This window comes from Papilio xuthus, unplaced genomic scaffold (genome assembly GCF_000836235.2).
Source record: "Papilio xuthus unplaced genomic scaffold, Pxut_1.1 DF825946.1, whole genome shotgun sequence".
Lineage (NCBI taxonomy): Eukaryota > Metazoa > Arthropoda > Insecta > Lepidoptera > Papilionidae > Papilio > Papilio xuthus.
In genome coordinates, this window is record NW_013532703.1 from 372,898 (window position 1) to 391,761 (window position 18,864).

Genomic DNA, 18,864 nt, shown 5'->3' on the forward strand with positions numbered 1-18,864 from the left:
TGAAAATTTGTCAGATGGCAAATTCACAAATTTTCCTCTAAGTAAATGTTTAAAAGAAATTTATATAAAAAATAGAGGATTTGAATACATGAAAGTACCATTTTTAAGGTTAGCGGCCCAACCGCAACTCAGTAGTCAAAGTAATATAAGAGATCTAGTTTTCAATTTACTCGCCAGAGCCGTATTACAAATATACGCATGCAAATGTAAGTAGTTAAACATATTTAAATAACAACGAATAACAAAGTAGATTTAACAGACTGGCAGAGACACCTACAGTACACTCACGCTGCGCCGGTGTTTGTATGTCCAGTTAAGTCCATTGTGGTCTCATATAATTAGGACAATCAGCAGCGTAGTATTTTTATTTAGATGTGTCTTAAATAAAGTTTTTTTTTTCAGATAACTATACGATAAAAAGAAAAAAACGTAAAGCTGTGAGAGTGAAGACGATACACAACAATTTTGAAAGTTACGCACAAGATGCGTGCACTGAAGGGTTTTTATTTGTGCAAGAAAATCTAGAAATAGATAATTTAAATGAATCCAACTTTAATAATAAATCGTTTGATGCAAAAGTTGCAGTCGAGGAATTAAATTCAATTTGGAATGATTTACCTCCAGAGATATTTAAAAAGGCCGCCACATTTATATTATTACAAAACCAATTACAACCTATTATCGAAAACTTTATTTTACTTGATAGAATTGTGTACTTAAAGGAGAATGGATTATTAAATACAACTTGTAGAAAAATTGTTAATGCTAATATATCACCTAGATGTTTGGCTTTATTTGCTCACAAATAAATATGAAAAATAAAAAAAAAACTTTTTATTCAGGCTAACATAGACTTCTTGTTTATTGAGGAAACATTCAAATAAAGCATTGTCACCTTTTGTAATACATATTCTGGAATGTTCCAACCATAGATTTATAACCCTTAGTTGGAGTGTTCCATACAAGTCTGACATAGTTTTTATAATGAGCAAATTTATTAGGAAGTCCTGCCAAATTCACTTCTCCTTTCCAATCATTCCTTGTACGAAAATGGGGAAGAGAAAGATGATTAAAATTAGGCCTCCTAAAGGATACTCATCAGACTAAGTGTTACAATTGTTTCCACTTCACAGATGTCTTGTGTAGTTGTGGTATTTCAATGGGTCGGCCCATTCATGCAAAAGCTGTTATTGCGGACTCTACCACTTTAGTAATAATTAATATGTTTTCCTCTTTTACTAAACTAGTGGATACTACATGATGAAACTTTCTGTCTTCTTAATAACTTTGTGCTCTAAATGTTTATTTTTTTAAAGGAAACTATAGGTCACACAATGCTTTGACATCATAGATTTTAACCTATGTGACATTACAATTGCTTACAGAATTCAGCTACTACAACAATGTTCTTTCTCTTGCTTTTCAATTTAACATCTCACTGTTTCATTGCAGTATATCACTAGTTTCTATAGCTTTTGTTATTTTACTAGTTAATTGATTGTTAGGTGAACCATTTTCAGGTATTTTTTTCTTAGCCATGTTTATTTTGTGCATTCTTTTCATATGTACATTGTAATTAGGCCAATTTGTAAATTTACGAACACAAATATCACATGAATATGGTTTCTCGCCAGTGTGCTGACGTAAGTGAAGATGAAGTACACTCCTAAATCGAAATTTTTTGTCACAATAAGTGCATTCATGAGGCCGAGAGTCAGTGTGAATGATACTGTGTGTAGTCAGTTGATTTTTCAAACGGAATTCTCGTCCACACTCATTACATTTAAAAGGCTTCTCGGCACTGTGGATACTTTCATGTTGCTTCAAAATCCTTAAAGTTTTGAATTTCATCTGACATACTTTGCATTGATGTATGCGTTCATCATGTATTGAGGTGTGTTCTGCTAAATCACGTTTCCTTAAGAAACCTTTCCCACATTTCTCACAAATGTGCTCTCTTTTTCTGTCAGTGTGAGTTAGTAAATGAGCATGGAGTGTTCCCTTTGTTTTATAAGATTTTTTACAAGTAATGCAGTATAAATTATTTGTATTAGACTTTATTCTTAATGGAATAAATTTCCTTCGCTTATTTTTGTAAAATGCCTGGCTATGATTACTTAATTCTTCTTGGTTTTGAAAATCAACATCACATCCTAGGCAAACAAATGGTGATTTTGTTGCATGTGCAGTTTTCATGTGCATATGTACATGACATGCAAACATAAATTTCTTATTACACTTATGACACACCACTTTAAGATATTTCTTATGACTTTTGACGTGGATTATGAATTGTTTCAAGTTCATCTTCCATATTTTACAGTCATAGCATTTGTAGGCATTACAACATTGGTGATATTGCATTGAATGTGTTTGAAGTTCTCCGAGAGTAGCAAACTGTGTTTCACAGTATGCACAGGTCCATATGTAATCGTTCCAAGTTAACTCTGAATTTTTTTCCACTGGATCTCCAAGAGATCGTTCACTAGAAGTTTCGCGCTTTTTATTTATAGAACCACTACTGGCTTCAGAGTCTGAAGATTGTGTGTCTTCTGGCTTAATACATACAGTATACTCGGAGACACTACATCTCACATCACTCTCTTGATTTTCTGTGGGACGAGCTTCTGTTTTTAATTTGTTTTCATATAATTCTTTTAACATGATCAAGGCTTTGTCGACTTCCGAAACGAATTCAAAAGCTTTGTCTAATTTTTCCATACACGAAATGCATATCATTCTTGGTAATTTTTTATCGTCGAGATCATCGTATGAAATGTTTAAACGAGACAATTTAATTGCAGTTTTGTGTAACATTCCATTGGTCTGCAAATTTATTAACTTACTGAAACTTTTTATTTGAGCGCACAATATACAATAAGTTATGCCCTCTTTTTCCATGTTATAATAGAAAAATGTTTTTTTCACATTTGAGTTTGTATACAATATATGTATTTTACAATAATAAACGACAAAAATACCCCTGACAAGGAACTTCACAAGGTGGTCCATTGACAATTGACATTGACAGAGGAGCACTACGCCTACGACCAAAGAGCACTAAAACTACGAGTTTAGAGTTACCAAAACCTAACTGCTTCCATGTTGATAACAAAATAAAATAAATTATTTTCTACTTAAAAAGTGAGTTTACATAGTGTATAAATTCTACACGAATTGAAACAGCTTTATAATTATTCGATATATGTGTCTGTTGCATGAATGGGCCGGCTCGACCGATGGAATAACTCGACCACACACAAGATAGGAGTCAGTTGGAAGTTGTTCCACTTTTCGTCTGATGAGTGTCCACGGCAGAGAGGTCTAATTTTAGTGCGCTTTTCCTGCCCACCCCCTCATTATAAAAGTCGGAAAAGGAAAGTGGATTTGACGGAGTAGACGCATGGTAAGAAGATATATTCTTTCTGTGCGTCCCCTTCTTCATCAATCATCGATTACAGACTTATTTCGGCGAATTTAGATGGCCGCTTGCTCCCTTGTCGGCTTGTAATAAAAAAAAAACAAGAAAACAAAGGATTAACTTTATATATTTAATATTTAAATTATAACAATAAAATTAATCAATTGGTAAACTATTGTTAACAACAAATATTTAGTTACGAAAGTGATCATTTCTACCGTGTACTTTCTTTTGTACTATATTTATGGACTTTTAATAGGTGATTTCTTTTTGGACATGTTCATTTTGTGCATTCTTTTCATATGAACATTATAATTAGGCCAATTTGTAAATTTACGAACACAAATATCACATGAATACGGCTTTTCTCCAGTGTGCTGTCGTAGATGGACATAAAGTGTCCCCCTCAGTCGAAATTTTTTCCCACAATAAGTGCATTCATGAGGTCGGGAGTCATTGTGAATATTACTGTGTGAAGCCAAATGATTTTTCAGACGGAATTCTCGTCCACACTCATTACATTTAAATGGTTTTTCTGCACTATGGATAGCAATATGCTGCTTTAAGGTATACAAAGATTTGAATTTCATTGGACATATTTTGCATTGATGTCTGCGTTCATCTTCATGTACTATGGTGTGTTCTACTAAATCACGTTTCCTGAAGAAACCCTTCCCACATTTTTCACAAATGTGCTCCCTTTTTCTGTCAGTGTGAGTTAATAAATGAGCACGGAGTGATACCTTTGAACTATAAGATTTTTTGCAAGTAATGCAAAATAAGTCATTTGTATTAGACTTTATTCTTAATGGAATATTATGTTTTTTTTGCTTATTTTTATAGAATGCTTGTCTATGCTTACTTAGTTCATCTTGATTTAGGAAATCAATGTCACATCCCAGGCAAACAAAGGGTGATTTTGTGGCATGTGCAGTTTTCAGGTGTATATGTACATGACGTTCAAACATAAATTTCTTATTACACTTATGACACATCACTTTAAGGTATTTCTTATGACTTTTTACATGAATTATGAATTCTTTAAAGTTCATCCTCCATATTTTACAGTCATAGCATTTGTAGGCATTACAACATTGGTGATATTGCATTGAATGTGTTTGAAGTTCTCCGAGAGTAGCAAACTGTGTTTCACAGTATGCACAGGTCCATATGTAATCATTCCAAGTTAACTCTAATGAAGATATCTCTGATTTTTTTTCTACTGGATCACCAAGAGATCTTTCACTAGAAGTTTCGCGCTTTTTACCTAATGAATCACAACTGGCTTCAGAGTCTGAAAATTGTGTGTCTTCTGGCTTAATGTGTACGCTGTACTCCGATATGCTATCTAGTTCATTAATCTCTTGATTTTCTATTGAAGTATCTTCCGTTTTTATTTTATTTTCATATAATTCTTTCAACATAATCAATGCTTTGTCAACTTCCGAAACGAATTCGAAAGCTTTGTCCAATTTTTCCATACAAGAAATGCATATCATTCTTGGTAATTTTTCGCCGTCGAGAGCATCATATGAAATGTTCAAACGAGACAATTTAATTGCAGTTTTGTTTAACATTCCATCGGTGTGCAAATTTATTAACTTACTAAAACATTTTATTTGTGCGCACAAAATACAATAAGTTACACCCTCTTCCATGGTACGATATATAAAGATACTTTTACACGTTTGTGTTTTGTATAAAGTACACTTAAATTTACAATTATAAATAATAAAAACAAACCTCGTATTTTATACGATTATTTTGTTCGACAAGCATCAAGAATCATAGCATAGACTATACTCTTTGGATCATAGAATATTAAGAATGGGCGTTGATTCAATGAACTAGTTGAAACAACCGTTGATCACGCTTCTACGTTCCGACTTCCAACCGTTGACTGTTTTTGTGTTCTAAATCGCGATTTTGGCCTCAGAAATCTACTAGTCTTGGAAATTAGATGACATGTTTCTGCAACTACATTGCCAAGTATTAAGAAAACATTTTTATGTATCTAAAGTCATATAGGTCTGACCAGCAGGCCCAGGCCCCGGTTGTAGCGTCTCAGAAGATGATGATATATGTCTAAATATTACAGTTTATAAAAACACCGTACAATACAAAGAAATAGATAACTATCCTTTTACGGGTTTTCTGAAAATAATGCGTAGACGAAGTAGCCATCACTGGCTAGTGAAAGATATGACCTTTTCGACTGTGGTGGCTTTAAAAAAAAGTCATTGAAGTTCATTCATAGGTAATTTTATGATCTACAACTTAGTCCAACGTAACTTTTTGATAACACTTACAGTTTTCTCCAATAACGCGAAAAACCAATTTTTTACACATATGACCTTGGGTTTTTTCTAATGCGGGATCGATGAAGTTTCTAAGGGTTCATTTATTTTCAGAGCTCTATACGAATTATTGTAGGTTCATCACCTTAATTTCGCCATATTTGATTCAGCTACTAAAAAAGTAAAATTTAATAAGTGTTTTTTCTAATAAATTATGATTTGTATGATGAAATGGTTTTACTTATGCCCGTAGTATAAATATAATAAGAAAACAGATCGACAAAATTTAAACTAATAAACATCATATTTATTTTAAAATCAGCCTGAAGACATATCACATTGACTTAATGCTATTATTTTTGAGTTCAAATTAAAAACTAACCATAAAGTTTCGCCTACGTAATTAATGCCGCAAAATGAGCAATCAGTTAACAAGTATTGGAGTTCCAGTAAGAAGGTTTACTTGGTGGTGGATTCTGACTTGATACCTTGAAGCATAAAACACCTTTGATCCATTTGATATACATTTTCAACATACACATTTCATGAAGGCGCTACCAGTGAAAATTTTGTGTAGACTTCATAATTTAAAATCTGTAAACAATAACGGTTGTAGCTCTACTAGTGCCCTCGGCGAGAGGACGCCCTCTTTCTTTAACAATATCTTTGGGGTGTTAATATGGCTAATATAACACTGTAGCGGCTCTTTCCGGCCAATACCCTTGGTGGTTGCATAATAGCGCCCTACATTACTGTGTGTAAGATTAAATTTGAATTGAATTAATTGGGATACTAAAACTTTATTTAACTAACCGTAAGATTCCACCAGAAATCATTTTGTTTCAGATTTTTCATTTTGAACTTCATCCAAATCAGTGATTTGTGGTTTCTTACGAGATGAGGACACCCTTTTAGTTCTTCCTTTAATATTGCTATTCTTCGATTCCAGTGTTTCACTACAATCATATTTTATTATTTTACCAGTAGATGGATTAATTGGATATACACCCTCTGGTGTCCTTTTTTTCTTAGCCATATTCAAATCATGGCGCCTTTTCATATGTTTGTTATAATTAGACCAATTTGTAAAATCCCTTGCACAGATTTCACATGAATATGGTTTGAATCCGGTGTGCTGCCTTATATGTTGGTCTCGAATAGTTTTAAACCTAAACTTTTTTTCACAATACATACAATCATACGGTAGAGAGTTGGTGTGTATTATAAAATGTGAGTTGAGATAACTTTTTAAACGAAACGCTTTTCCACACTGATCACATTTATGAGGTTTCTCACCGCTATGAATAGCTATATGTTTTTTCAATTGCATCAATGTTTTGAAACTATTCTTGCATACATTACACTCATGTGATTTTTTCTCTTTATGTGACATTGAATGGCATTTCAATTGATTTTTATTGAAGAAACCTTTACCACATATATCACATATATGTTCCTTTTTTCTATCAGTATGTATAAATAAATGACTATGAAGTAATTGCTTGTTGTTGAATGACTTTTTACAAATGTCACAGGATAAGCTATTCTGGTTAGAGACCAACTCAATTGGTACATGTATAAAACGTTTTCCTCTATAGAATTTTTCTGTATGCACTTGTAGTTCTTCTGAATTTTCAAAATCAGCATTGCAACCAGGACATACATATTTTGATTTAGGTCCATGGGCCATCCTTGTGTGACTATTTAATGCACGGGTACAAGAAAATTTGCAATTACATAAATAGCACATAAATTTAAAATGTGGATTATGTCTTTGTACATGTACAATTAATCGATTTAAATGCAATTTCCTTATGTTACATTCATGACATTTTAATGCATTGCAAATTTGGTGATATTGCATGGAATGTAGTTTTAGCTCTTCATGGGTAGAAAACTGTGTTTCACAAACAGAACACGTCCATTGGTAATCATTCCAAGTTAATCTTATATCTGTGTTCTTACTACTGTTTTTATTTTTATTATAGTAAAAACTTTCACAGTCTGAGTTTTCCTCTGAGATAATAGAACTGTCATTAGAAGATTGAGAGTAAATTTCGAAATCTAGGCCAGCACCACTTTCAGATTTATCTCTCAATGAATCCACATGTTCCGAAATGTCACTCTGTTGTTCCAAAATATCATTCTGTCGATGTTCTGAAATATCGTCCTGTTCCAAATAATGAATCTTTTGATCACCAAATAACTCAGACTTTATTTTATCTTCTAATACATCTGTCTGTTGATCTTTAAAAATACCATCATCTTCACTTTTCAAAATATCACCTTGTTCACCTCCCGAAACATCAGAATCTTGCTCTTTTAAGGAGTTATTTTTGTTTTCATAAAGATCACTTAAAACATTCTGGGCTTTTTCAACTTTTGATACAAATTCAAAGGCTTTATCAACATTGTCGTTACACGATTTGCAAACATTCTTTGGAAATGTTTGGTCATAATCGTACAATATATTTAAACGTGATAATTTTAGGATCGTTTTATGAAGCAACTCTTCGTCTGCTTCCAATGGGATTAATTTACTGATACTTTCTAGCTGGGCGCATAACATGCAGTGGTAGTAAGTTTCATCCATTACGATTATATTCTTTGCATGATAGATATTCAAAGCTTTTCCGCAATATATATCATTCCAAATAAATTTTAAAGATTCTTGAATCTCACGAAGATAACTTCAATCTCTAACTTTGTTTTATTTTGCACAGTTCGGCAAGAAACTTGTATATTGTGAATATAAAACTAACAATGTCATCTTGACAGAGTCACTGTCACAGTCAGTGAGTGTGACTGCGTCCTATTTTGTAAAACCGATGATAGTGGTTGTTGCCATTGGAAAAAAAAGAGGATGCACTGACCTCCATGAATGGACTGGCTGTAAGACGTGGTATTTTGTGTCTATTTGATTTTCGCCGTTTTGACGATGATGATAATATAGTGCTTTTGTTGTTTTAAGGATGATTAATTTCTCTAAAAACTGACGTCTATGAAGTAGCAAAGTAACTTTTTTTTAGGTTTGGTAAGTTTAAGATACTTAATTAACGGTTAAGGTCAGTATCTGACCGTACTATGCGATCAAATTAACAATAGGAATGACTTTCGGCTATTTTGTGATGTCATAGCCGCTGTTTCGAATCGTCTAGGTAGGCTTAGGAAAATAATGAAATGAAATTTAAAAAAGTCATCGATTTTGAAACGCTTCCACTCATTTCGTCATTATCAGAATAGTCATCATCATCATTTATGAATGGCGATTCACGGCGCGGCGGAATCAGTTTGAATGCTAAAAAAAAATAAACTATGTATTCACATATGTGTATATTTTTTATTGTAAAAATGAATAATCAAAGTTAATTTTTACGAACATATTTTGCAAACCTTACTTTCAAATAAGAAATTTCATTTTTTCACACAGTAATTATAATTGAATTTATTCTCATTTTAAACTAACCACTAAAGTCCACCAGATTTTATTTCAGATTTGTCACTTCAGGCACCATCTAAATTATTGTTTGGTAGTATTTGGTGAGATGTCATGTCTTCTTAGGTCTTCCTCTGGCATTACTTGTCTTTGGTTCTAGGGTTGCATTAGTATTATATTTTATTATTTTACCAGTAGATGGATTAATCGGAAACACTCCTTCTGGGGTCCTTTTTTTCTTAGCCATATTCAAATCATGACGCCTTTTCATATGTTTGTTATAATTAGGCCAATTTGTAAAATCCCTTGCACAGATTTCACATGAGTATGGTTTGAATCCGGTGTGCTGCCTTATATGTTGGTCTCGAATAGTTTTAAACCTAAACTTTTTGTCACAATACATACAATCATATGGTAGAGAGTTGGTGTGTATTATAAAATGTGAGTTGAGATATTTTTTTAAACGGAACCCTTTTCCACACTGATCACATTTATAAGGCTTCTCACCACTATGAATGGCTACATGATTCTTTAAATGGCGCAATGTTTTAAAACTACTTTTGCATATATCACACTCGTGTGATCGTTGGTCCTTATGTGATATTAAATGAGTTTGCAATTGATTGTTATAGGCAAAACATTTACCACATATATCACATATATGTTCTTTTTTTCTATCAGTATGTATATATAAATGATTGTACAGTGTATCCTTCTTTTTGAATGACTTTTTACAAATGTCACAAGACAAACTATTGTGGTTTGAAACCAACTCAACTGGTAAAGTTCTAAAACGTATTCCTCTATAGAATGTCTCTTTATGTAGTTGTAGTTCTTCTGAACTTGCAAAATCAGCATTGCAACCAGGACATACATATTTTAATTTAGGCCCATGTACCATCCTTGTGTGACTGTTTAGTGCACGACTACATGAAAATTTGCAACTACAAATGTAGCACATAAATTTAAGATTTGGATTATGCCATTTGGTATGTGAAATGAATGTATTAAAATGCCATTTGTTTTTATTACATTTAAGACATTTTAATGCATTACATGTTTTATGATATTGCATTGAATGTAGTTTTAGCTCTTCATGGGTAGAAAACTGTGTTTCACATACAGAACACGTCCATTGGTAATCATTCCAAGTTAATCCTATGTCTGTGTTCCTGCTACTGTTTTCATTATTTTTATAGTAAATACTTTCACAACCAGAGTTTTTCTCTGAGATAACAGAGCTGTCGTTAGAAGATTGAGAGTAAATTTCGAAGTTTTTGCCAGCACCACTTTCAGAATTTTCTCTCAATGTATCAAGATGTTCCGAAATGTCACTCTGTTGTTCCAAAATATCATTCTGTCGATGTTCTGAAATATCGTCCTGTTCTAAATAATGAATCTTTTGATCACCAAATAACTCAGACTTCATTTCATCTTCTAATAAATCTGTTTGTTGATCTTTAAAAATACCATCATCTTCACTTTTCAAAATATCACCTTGTTCATCTCCCGAAACATCAGAATCTTGCTCTTTTAAGGAGTTATTTTTGTTTTCATAAAGATCACTTAAAACATTCTGGGCTTTTTCAACTTTTGATACAAATTCAAAGGCTTTATCAACATTGTCGTTACACGATTTGCAAACATTCTTTGGAAATGTTTGGTCATAATCGTACAATATATTTAAACGTGATAATTTTAGGATCGTTTTATGAAACAACTCTTCGTCTGCTTCCAATGGGATTAATTTACTGATACATTCTAGCTGGGCGCATAACATGCAGTGGTAGTAAGTTTCAGAATTCTCATCCATCTCGATTATTTTATTTGCATGTTATATACTCAAATCTTTGCCGTTATATACATATAATTCCAAGTTTAATTGATAGGTACTCGATTCTTACGAGGATAACTTCAATCTCCAACTTTATGTGTAAGTTCGATAATATGTTGTGGCCTATATAGCGTGGTTATTTATGATTAGTTTGACATTTGACCAAAGAGTTTAGAATTTATACTATAGAGTAAAGTAAGTACACTATGCATTTGACAGCTGATACCCAAAGAGTATTTGTTGTTCAATACATATCCAAATGTCTATAATAAAATCAGAAAATTAAAAAGATACTTAAATTATAATAGTTATTTGTTAACCCTTAAATGCATGATTTTTAATACCATAAATTGACACAGGTAGATACTCGTAATTAAGCATTGATAAAGGGAAAAATAAAGAAAAAAATATTTATTTTCCAAAAAGTATATTTTTATAAAAATATAAATAATTTAATAAAAGCAAAAAATACTGTGTTTGAGTTACCGTTTAGAAATTATGTAAGGACAAATACACTGATGTATAAATACATCATCATGCATTTAAGGGTTAATAGTAGGACAACCCTCCATTATGTACATGGAACAAAAGGGGTTCAGCACACACTTTGATCGCAGCACTGATCTAAGAAATTATAGCCTTGTCCGACTTAAACAGGTCTGCTGAAGTTCCTGATAATTAATCATTTCTCTATTATTACTTCGATTCCTCGCCACTGTCACCAACTGAACCGTGATCGTAAAAATGGTGAAAATCAAATTGGCACAAAACATGACGGTATATAGCCAGTCTATGTACCTCTTTTATGAACACTTAAAAAGTTCTTAATAAAAATGCAAAATAATCATTTTTAGTTCTTAATATAGTATTGTAGCATTTTAGAATCCAGAGAGTTGCGCCAACATCATCATTCATCCATTTTTTACACAGTACCATGTCAAAGTAATTTATCTGTTGTGCTAAAATTACTTAAATGTTAAAAATTATTAAACTTTTAGTCCAATTTGTAACTGCAAGATTTTTAATAAAATATTATCAGATTTTTGTAAATTTACTAATATTTCTAGTACCATTCCAACTAAGCTCTAAGCTTGTGTACTAGGACATGGTTTACGACAATAGTCGAGTGACGGGATTCTAACCCCCGACCTCGTGATCGGAAATCCGTACCTTTAACTATTAGACTATTGGCGCTTTTTTAAATTAATAGGTATATTACCATAAACGGCTATTGTTGAATTATGGGACACGCTGTAAAGACGTGGTAAAAAAGTATTTGTTATCTGTCTCTCATGTATCCTTAAAGGAAAATAAAATTAAAGCTGCACTTCACTTTTTTACTTACTTTTTTTCTTTAAGGATAATATAATATTACGCGCCACAATTACGTAATTCAAAATTAATTAAATATTTTCCTGTTACAAAGTAGGTATAAAACAGTCGAAAATATAATTTTGGTCACCAGTTACAAAATCCCAGTCTATCGTCCCGTATTTGTGTACCAGTTGTCGAAATAAAAACCTATTAAATTATAATCGTAAAGTGAAACAAAACCGAAGAGAAAATATTTATAATGAAAAGACTAACAATATTTCTATTGTTTGCTGCAGCTGTTTGTTCAGAATACGAAAATGAAATTAGTAATAAAATAGCGATGAATGTCGCGACGCTTTTAGGTAAAGCCGGCCATTTTAACTTAAATATAAATAATTTGAGTAGCATCGACAATATAGAAGGTATGGATAATTGTGAAACTGAGTCATCAACGATAAAAAATATAGTTGATGGAAATGATGAAAGTGGAAAGGACAATTTCAAACCAATTTCACGGATAGTTACTGCACATAAGTGTCAAAATTCCTGTCAGTTCAGTTCCTGATATATCAGGCTGCCCCAATAATGAAAGTCTGAAAGGCGGATACACAAAGGGACCTGCTAATATTCGCAAGTCAAATCGAAAATTCAAACCAAATATGTAATACAGTGGTATCCAAACTTTACGGTGTCTTTAGGTTAGATAATGGTTAACGCCGACTTGCCAACGACACGGACATCTTGCAACGTCTCGCGAAAGCCTCTAGCGGATGTAATCAATTATATAATAATATTATTTAATAAAAAAACGCTTATGTACAATGTTTTTTTATTATTATTTACATAGTATGAGTAATTAATACATTAAAATCGATGTATTTATGTGTTCAGGACATACACATGATGGTGTAGACTAGAGCTTGAACTTGCTCTAAGGGAGACTAGGTCTTAGTCAATACTCCTAACAGCCCTAAGTAAGACTAGACCTGTTATCCCGCCCCCACTGTCCTAAGCGCACACAATAACACATGGTATACATGGAGGGGTCGAACTCACGTCCAGATTACAAGTTCCGTGCTTAACCACTTCGCTATAGTGTATCTATTTAAGATAGATTAGTTTGACAATTGGCGCCCAGGAAGTATCGAATTAATTTTGTATGAAGAGTAATGTTGTACTTAATGGATGGTTGTCATAGTAACGGACCGTTGCGCAAAACGAATAACTATATACTTTCGAGTATCGATCTTTTTATAAAATTAATATACCAATTGAACACTACAATTTTGGTTTTTATAACTTGAATTTATTATAGTTGTTTGGCTATAACGAACAATTAATAAAAAAAAAAATACTTTTTTGTTTGACACACCACAATTTTTGGTTTAATGTTTTATTTCTTTATGTAGTTATGAATGATAAAGTGGAATTAGAAAGAAACAATTTTATTTACATTATAATTAAAAAGCAAAATTCACGAAATGTCTTTTTAGTTAATTGTGCGATACATTGCCAAATATCTGTAAAAAATTAAAAAAGAAATAAAATACCATTTATTTGTTCGATTAATATTATTACAAGACCGGTCTTCGATAGTTCATAGTTATTCGTTATGCGCGTACTGTCCGAGTCTATGGCAACCGTCCATTAAGTACAACATTAATCCTCATACAAAATTAATTCAGTATTTCATAGGCGTCACTTGTCAAACTTATATATTTTAGACTCATATTTAGAGCATATACCCTTGTCTTAGGTATTGCTTGCTATTTTTAACAAATAATTTAAGAGTAATTAAAAAATATAAAAACAAATAATACTCATAAATATTAAATAATAAAATTAAAATGCTAATTCTCGATTTATTTTTTCCTATCCAAGAATCATAGTCTTATTGTCTGTTTCTAGCATTTTATATAAATTTCCGATTTAGCATATAGTTTTAATGCATTTTCCTATCATTTTATAAACTAACTGATATAATATTGTTATATTTTAACTTTTGCCATTGACCACTTTGATTTTGTACTTAGGAAACGGCACAACTAGGTCAAAGTGTGTTAGTACTTACTAGTACTAGTGCTTTTGTTTTTGCTTTCAATTAGAATTTATTCTAAAATAAATTTAAATAAAGGATATACCTAATATGTTAAATTAATTCAACCAGTTAACTAGATGGGCCTCATATTCTTAAAAGTTTTTTTAATCTATAAGCCTCTTCACTGTCTTGATTAACTTCCACTCTCTTCCTTTATTAGTTTCTTCTTCCCTCTCTTCCCGGGCTTCATTATCTTGTTTTTCCACTCCTCCGTATCAGGGTCTGTGAACTGTACAATTTGCCCAGTTTGAGGGTTAATAGGGAACACTCCTTCAGGAGTTATTTTTTTCTTAGATGTGTCAGTATTATGCCGTCTTTTCATATGTTTGTTATAGTTTGACCAATTAGTAAACTCCATGCCACAAATCTGACAAGCGTACGGCTTAGCTCCGGTATGTTGTCGTTCATGATTTTTAAGTATCTGTCTAAAACGGAAAGCCTTATTACAATATTCACATACATAAGGCATTGCATCTGTGTGAATTATTTTGTGAGCATTCAGCTGATATAAAAGTCTGAATCCACGTCCACATTCTTCGCAAGAGAAAGGTTTGATACCTGAATGCATGTCAACATGTCTGCGTAACATGTTTGGAAATAAAAACGACTTGTTGCAGATCTTGCATGTGTGCGGTCGGATCTGATCGTGCGACATTATGTGTGATGTAAGGGTACCTTTGTTGTAAAACATTTTCCCGCATCTATCACAGGTGTAGTTCCTTGTACGGTTGTTTGTATGGAGTTTCATATGGTCCCTTAGGCTATTAAGATTCTTGTATACTTTTTTACACAACTCGCAAGTAAGTTCGGCCAGTGTGATTGGTGTACCTCGTTTCCTCCGTGGTTTACGTTTTGGTTTCATAGAATTGTAATCACCTAAATGCTTCTGTAATGCCTCTTGGTTCTTTAATATCTCCCCGCAGAGGTCACAAGGGACTTGTAATTTAACAAGGTGCTGGGCAACATGTGTACTTAGTAAGTCTTCTGACATGTATGCATCACAGTAATGACATCTTTTTCTGGAATTAAAACATATTTCAATATTATAATATCTATATTTATGTGTAATAATTTATTTATTTATTTAAATAATATATCTTGATGGATGTAAATATGCTATAAGGTATTTCCCAAATGGCTGTATGAATCTTAATGAAATATGGTATGGATGTAAAACACAATCTGGAAGAACACATAGGTTACTTACTTATGTTTCATTATACTATTTAATTTATCAACAAAAATAGAAAATATAGTGTACCTTAATCTTCTCCTGTGCCTACGCACATGCTTTAAAAATGATTCAAAATCACTTTTCACATAACTTTTACAATCAAAACAAACAAAAGCATTACATTTGCCATGAGCTATTTTAGAATGAGATCGTAATGATGGTAAATCAAGGAACTCCATATTGCAATGTGCACATATCCAGGGGTAGTCTTTCCACAGGGGGACTATCCTCTTCCTTGAATCTGTCACCTCTTTAGCATATAATGTGACATCAGATTCATATGGCACATTGCATATAGTTGCCCCAAGCAGGTCTTGAACATTAAGAGTATTGTCGAATTCTACGTTGGACGGGCTTTCACTGATGTTTTCTGGAGCCTTGTCAGATTCTTCCACTTTAAGTTCTTCTTTGACTTCCAAAACATTATAAGTAATGTTATCCAAATTTAAAACTACCTTTGCATTTTCTGGGTAACTGGCCTCCTCTTTAATTAATGGTGAAGTTTCCCCAACTGATTCTGGTAAGCAATAATCGTCGAAACCCATTCTATCATCGTCAGATAAATCTGTCTTTGAACAGTCATTGGTTATGAATAAATTTATCAATACTTCCTGCGATCGTTTCACCTTTTCCAGAAAATCTATTGCTTTATTTAAAGATTCGTAGCATACGAAGCAAATAGTTTTGGGTAATAAGTTGTTATTATTATTAGAAAAATCGACATAAACTGCATTTAAGACGGTCAGTTTATGCAATATTTCTTCGTATTTTTCTTTATCTTTAACAAGATTTACCAGTTTGTTGGATGCTTTTGTTTCGGCACAGAATCTACAATGAGTTTGTTCTATATTTGCCATTATAAATTCATGAATACATTATCATTTGTTTCACTACTAATAAAATATCACGGATTTAGTAAAGTCGCGAATAGCGATTAATTAACTTGTCAAATTGTCAAACACAACAAATCATAGCTAACCTATTTTTTTTTTAGAGTTACGTTCCATTCCATTTTACGGTGTACAATGAAATACCCCAAATGAAGAATGCTTAAGTGAAAAATATTTGAATGTGCATAAAATATTGTAGCAACAAGTATTATATTTAACAAAAATAATTTTGTAGATAAAAATTAAAACACATTTATATATTTAATATAAAAAGAAAGATTATAAAAAAGGATCAGATGGTATCTCCAGATCGGCGGCGGAAATACGTTTTATTCCCATACTAGCTGTCGCCCGCGACTCCGCGCGCGAGATTAATAAAACATATATTTCGGATAACAGAAATCCTTATTTCTTCACCATCCATTTTTTTGCTAGCCAAACTAATAATTTATACATAAAAATTCACCTAACTGAATTCTGCATTTTAAATTCAATGGAAGTCACAACACTATCCGGCTGCGATCTAAACCGTATTGTGTTTCCTTGGCCTTATAAGATTTAAAAAAAAATTATATCGGTTAACATTTAATTTATGCATGTCCTAATTCTAAGATTATTCTAAATCCAGATTTATTTCTTTTAAATCAGGCCTAAATATTGGTCAAATGTATTGACGTTAAAGTGTTTTAAGTTCATCGTTTTTGTTTTTGCTAATTAGATGTTGTTTTTTGCGATATTTAATGAAGGTTGCTTAGTTTAGACTTATCTTCGTCGCTGTTGTCGTATAATTTTAAATGAATTTTACACAGTAAAAGAATTTTATTAATTTGAATAATTGTTGAAGCAATAAAATACAATGTTGGAAGTAAGCTACATTGATGAATATCACAGGCGTTAAAAACAATACATTTATTAAATATTAAGAAGACAAGATACACATATGCAGACTGATACAGATCTATAACACACTAGACACGACACGTTTTAAACATATTTACAAAGACATTGCTAAAACACGTAGAACAATTCTTTAGTTACATAGAAAAATGGAAATTACTATACTAACTTTTGACCTATACTACACACAATCTAGTGAACTTTGAACTACTTCGATTATTTTTTTATATTACTTATTAAAGAAGTATTTATTATAACAAGCGAGATATTTAACGTCCACAACTAATTTGTAAAAATTTCTACAATTTATAGCAGTAAGATAAAATGTTAATAGATTGTAGGTAAATATCTTTAGATGACATTTATAACAATTTTCAAAGATTAAACACTTTCAGATTTAAAAGACAACATTATTTTTTTATTCTACAAGGTGGCAAAAAAGCAATTGCGCACAAGTGCTGCGAAGAGACATCTGCGACAGGCCAAAGAGTTGAGAGTCTACGAGTACAAAGAAGAGGATTTATGGAAAAGAGGAAATTTCCCTTTAATTTTATCTGCTTATCAAATCTATATATCCTTTACTTATTATATTAATGTGAATAGGGGAAATGAACAAGATATAGACCTTCGGAACTTTTATCAAGCAAAGAGCGGAACTCTACATTCGGAAAAAGATGTTTTGTGGTCTTGACCACTTTCGTAGCTACATTTTTAATTTTTCCGAAGTCCTAACTTTGCTTTAATATGTATACGACCATATATTATTCATATAGATATAGTTTAATATATTTAGCTTAAAATACTCTTAAATACGTATAACATTTTAATTATTATTAAGTAATCTATCATTATTATTGTCTGCACAACAGATTTTTTCTTACATAAGATTTATTACTAATTATTATATATTATTATATTATTTAACTATGTGAAACAACAATAATGAAAAAAAACATATTTTATATAAGTAAAACAGTTTAAGGTATTTTTAATTAATAGTATAAACTTAGTGAATTTCAATTTTTTTTTCGCTTACAATATACGTAGAAGCTAAGTGCATTTATTAAGTTTTTATTAAAACGAAAATTAATTATTTAAGAAAAAAATAGCGTCAAGGTAATTTATAATATAATAATATGTTGAATAAAATTTCATCTATTCGATCAAAAATGTATTTAGAAAGAGAGAGAAATCGTATTAATTGTGCGTTCAGATTTAACAATGATTAAAGCGCGCAATTTAAAAATATATATCATGTTTTAATTAGACCCAATACTTTTCTTTAATTAGCTTAAGAGTGCAAGTTAAAATTTAAACGACTTTAATTGATTTCTAATAATGAGTATTCCAAATATAGTTATTGTTAATAGGTCATTTATTCTACTCATATGTATATAATTTTATAAGCTTTATATGTAATATTATGTCTACTTTTATAACATA

The 18,864-nt window shown here is 31.6% G+C and overlaps 4 protein-coding genes across 4 annotated transcripts; all 4 read right to left on the minus strand.

Moving 5' to 3' along the window:
• Nucleotides 1–826: 826 nt before the first annotated feature.
• LOC106124257 (zinc finger protein 664-like) lies at nt 827–6,187 on the minus strand. The gene is made up of 3 exons (XM_013320734.1): nt 6,101–6,187; nt 4,594–5,891; nt 827–2,427 (listed from the first exon to the last, which is right to left on the minus strand). Exons 2-3 carry the CDS (start codon nt 5,077–5,079, stop codon nt 1,444–1,446), a joined length of 1,470 nt encoding a protein of 489 aa, XP_013176188.1. The 5' UTR covers nt 5,080–5,891; nt 6,101–6,187; the 3' UTR covers nt 827–1,443.
• LOC106124254 (zinc finger protein 431) lies at nt 5,899–8,492 on the minus strand. Its single transcript, XM_013320730.1, has 2 exons — nt 6,532–8,492; nt 5,899–6,206 (listed from the first exon to the last, which is right to left on the minus strand). The coding sequence occupies exon 1, from the start codon at nt 8,309–8,311 to the stop codon at nt 6,551–6,553; it is 1,761 nt and encodes a 586-aa protein (XP_013176184.1). The 5' UTR covers nt 8,312–8,492; the 3' UTR covers nt 5,899–6,206; nt 6,532–6,550.
• Nucleotides 8,493–9,053: 561 nt separating this feature from the next.
• On the minus strand, nt 9,054–11,143 carry LOC106124256 (zinc finger protein 62 homolog). Its single transcript, XM_013320733.1, has one exon. The coding sequence runs from the start codon at nt 10,965–10,967 to the stop codon at nt 9,267–9,269; it is 1,701 nt and encodes a 566-aa protein (XP_013176187.1). The 5' UTR covers nt 10,968–11,143; the 3' UTR covers nt 9,054–9,266.
• A 2,711-nt stretch (nt 11,144–13,854) lies between these two features.
• Nucleotides 13,855–16,593, minus strand: LOC106124255 (zinc finger protein draculin-like). The gene is made up of 2 exons (XM_013320731.1): nt 15,662–16,593; nt 13,855–15,419 (listed from the first exon to the last, which is right to left on the minus strand). The coding sequence occupies exons 1-2, from the start codon at nt 16,489–16,491 to the stop codon at nt 14,534–14,536; spliced, it is 1,716 nt and encodes a 571-aa protein (XP_013176185.1). The 5' UTR covers nt 16,492–16,593; the 3' UTR covers nt 13,855–14,533.
• Nucleotides 16,594–18,864: the final 2,271 nt, after the last annotated feature.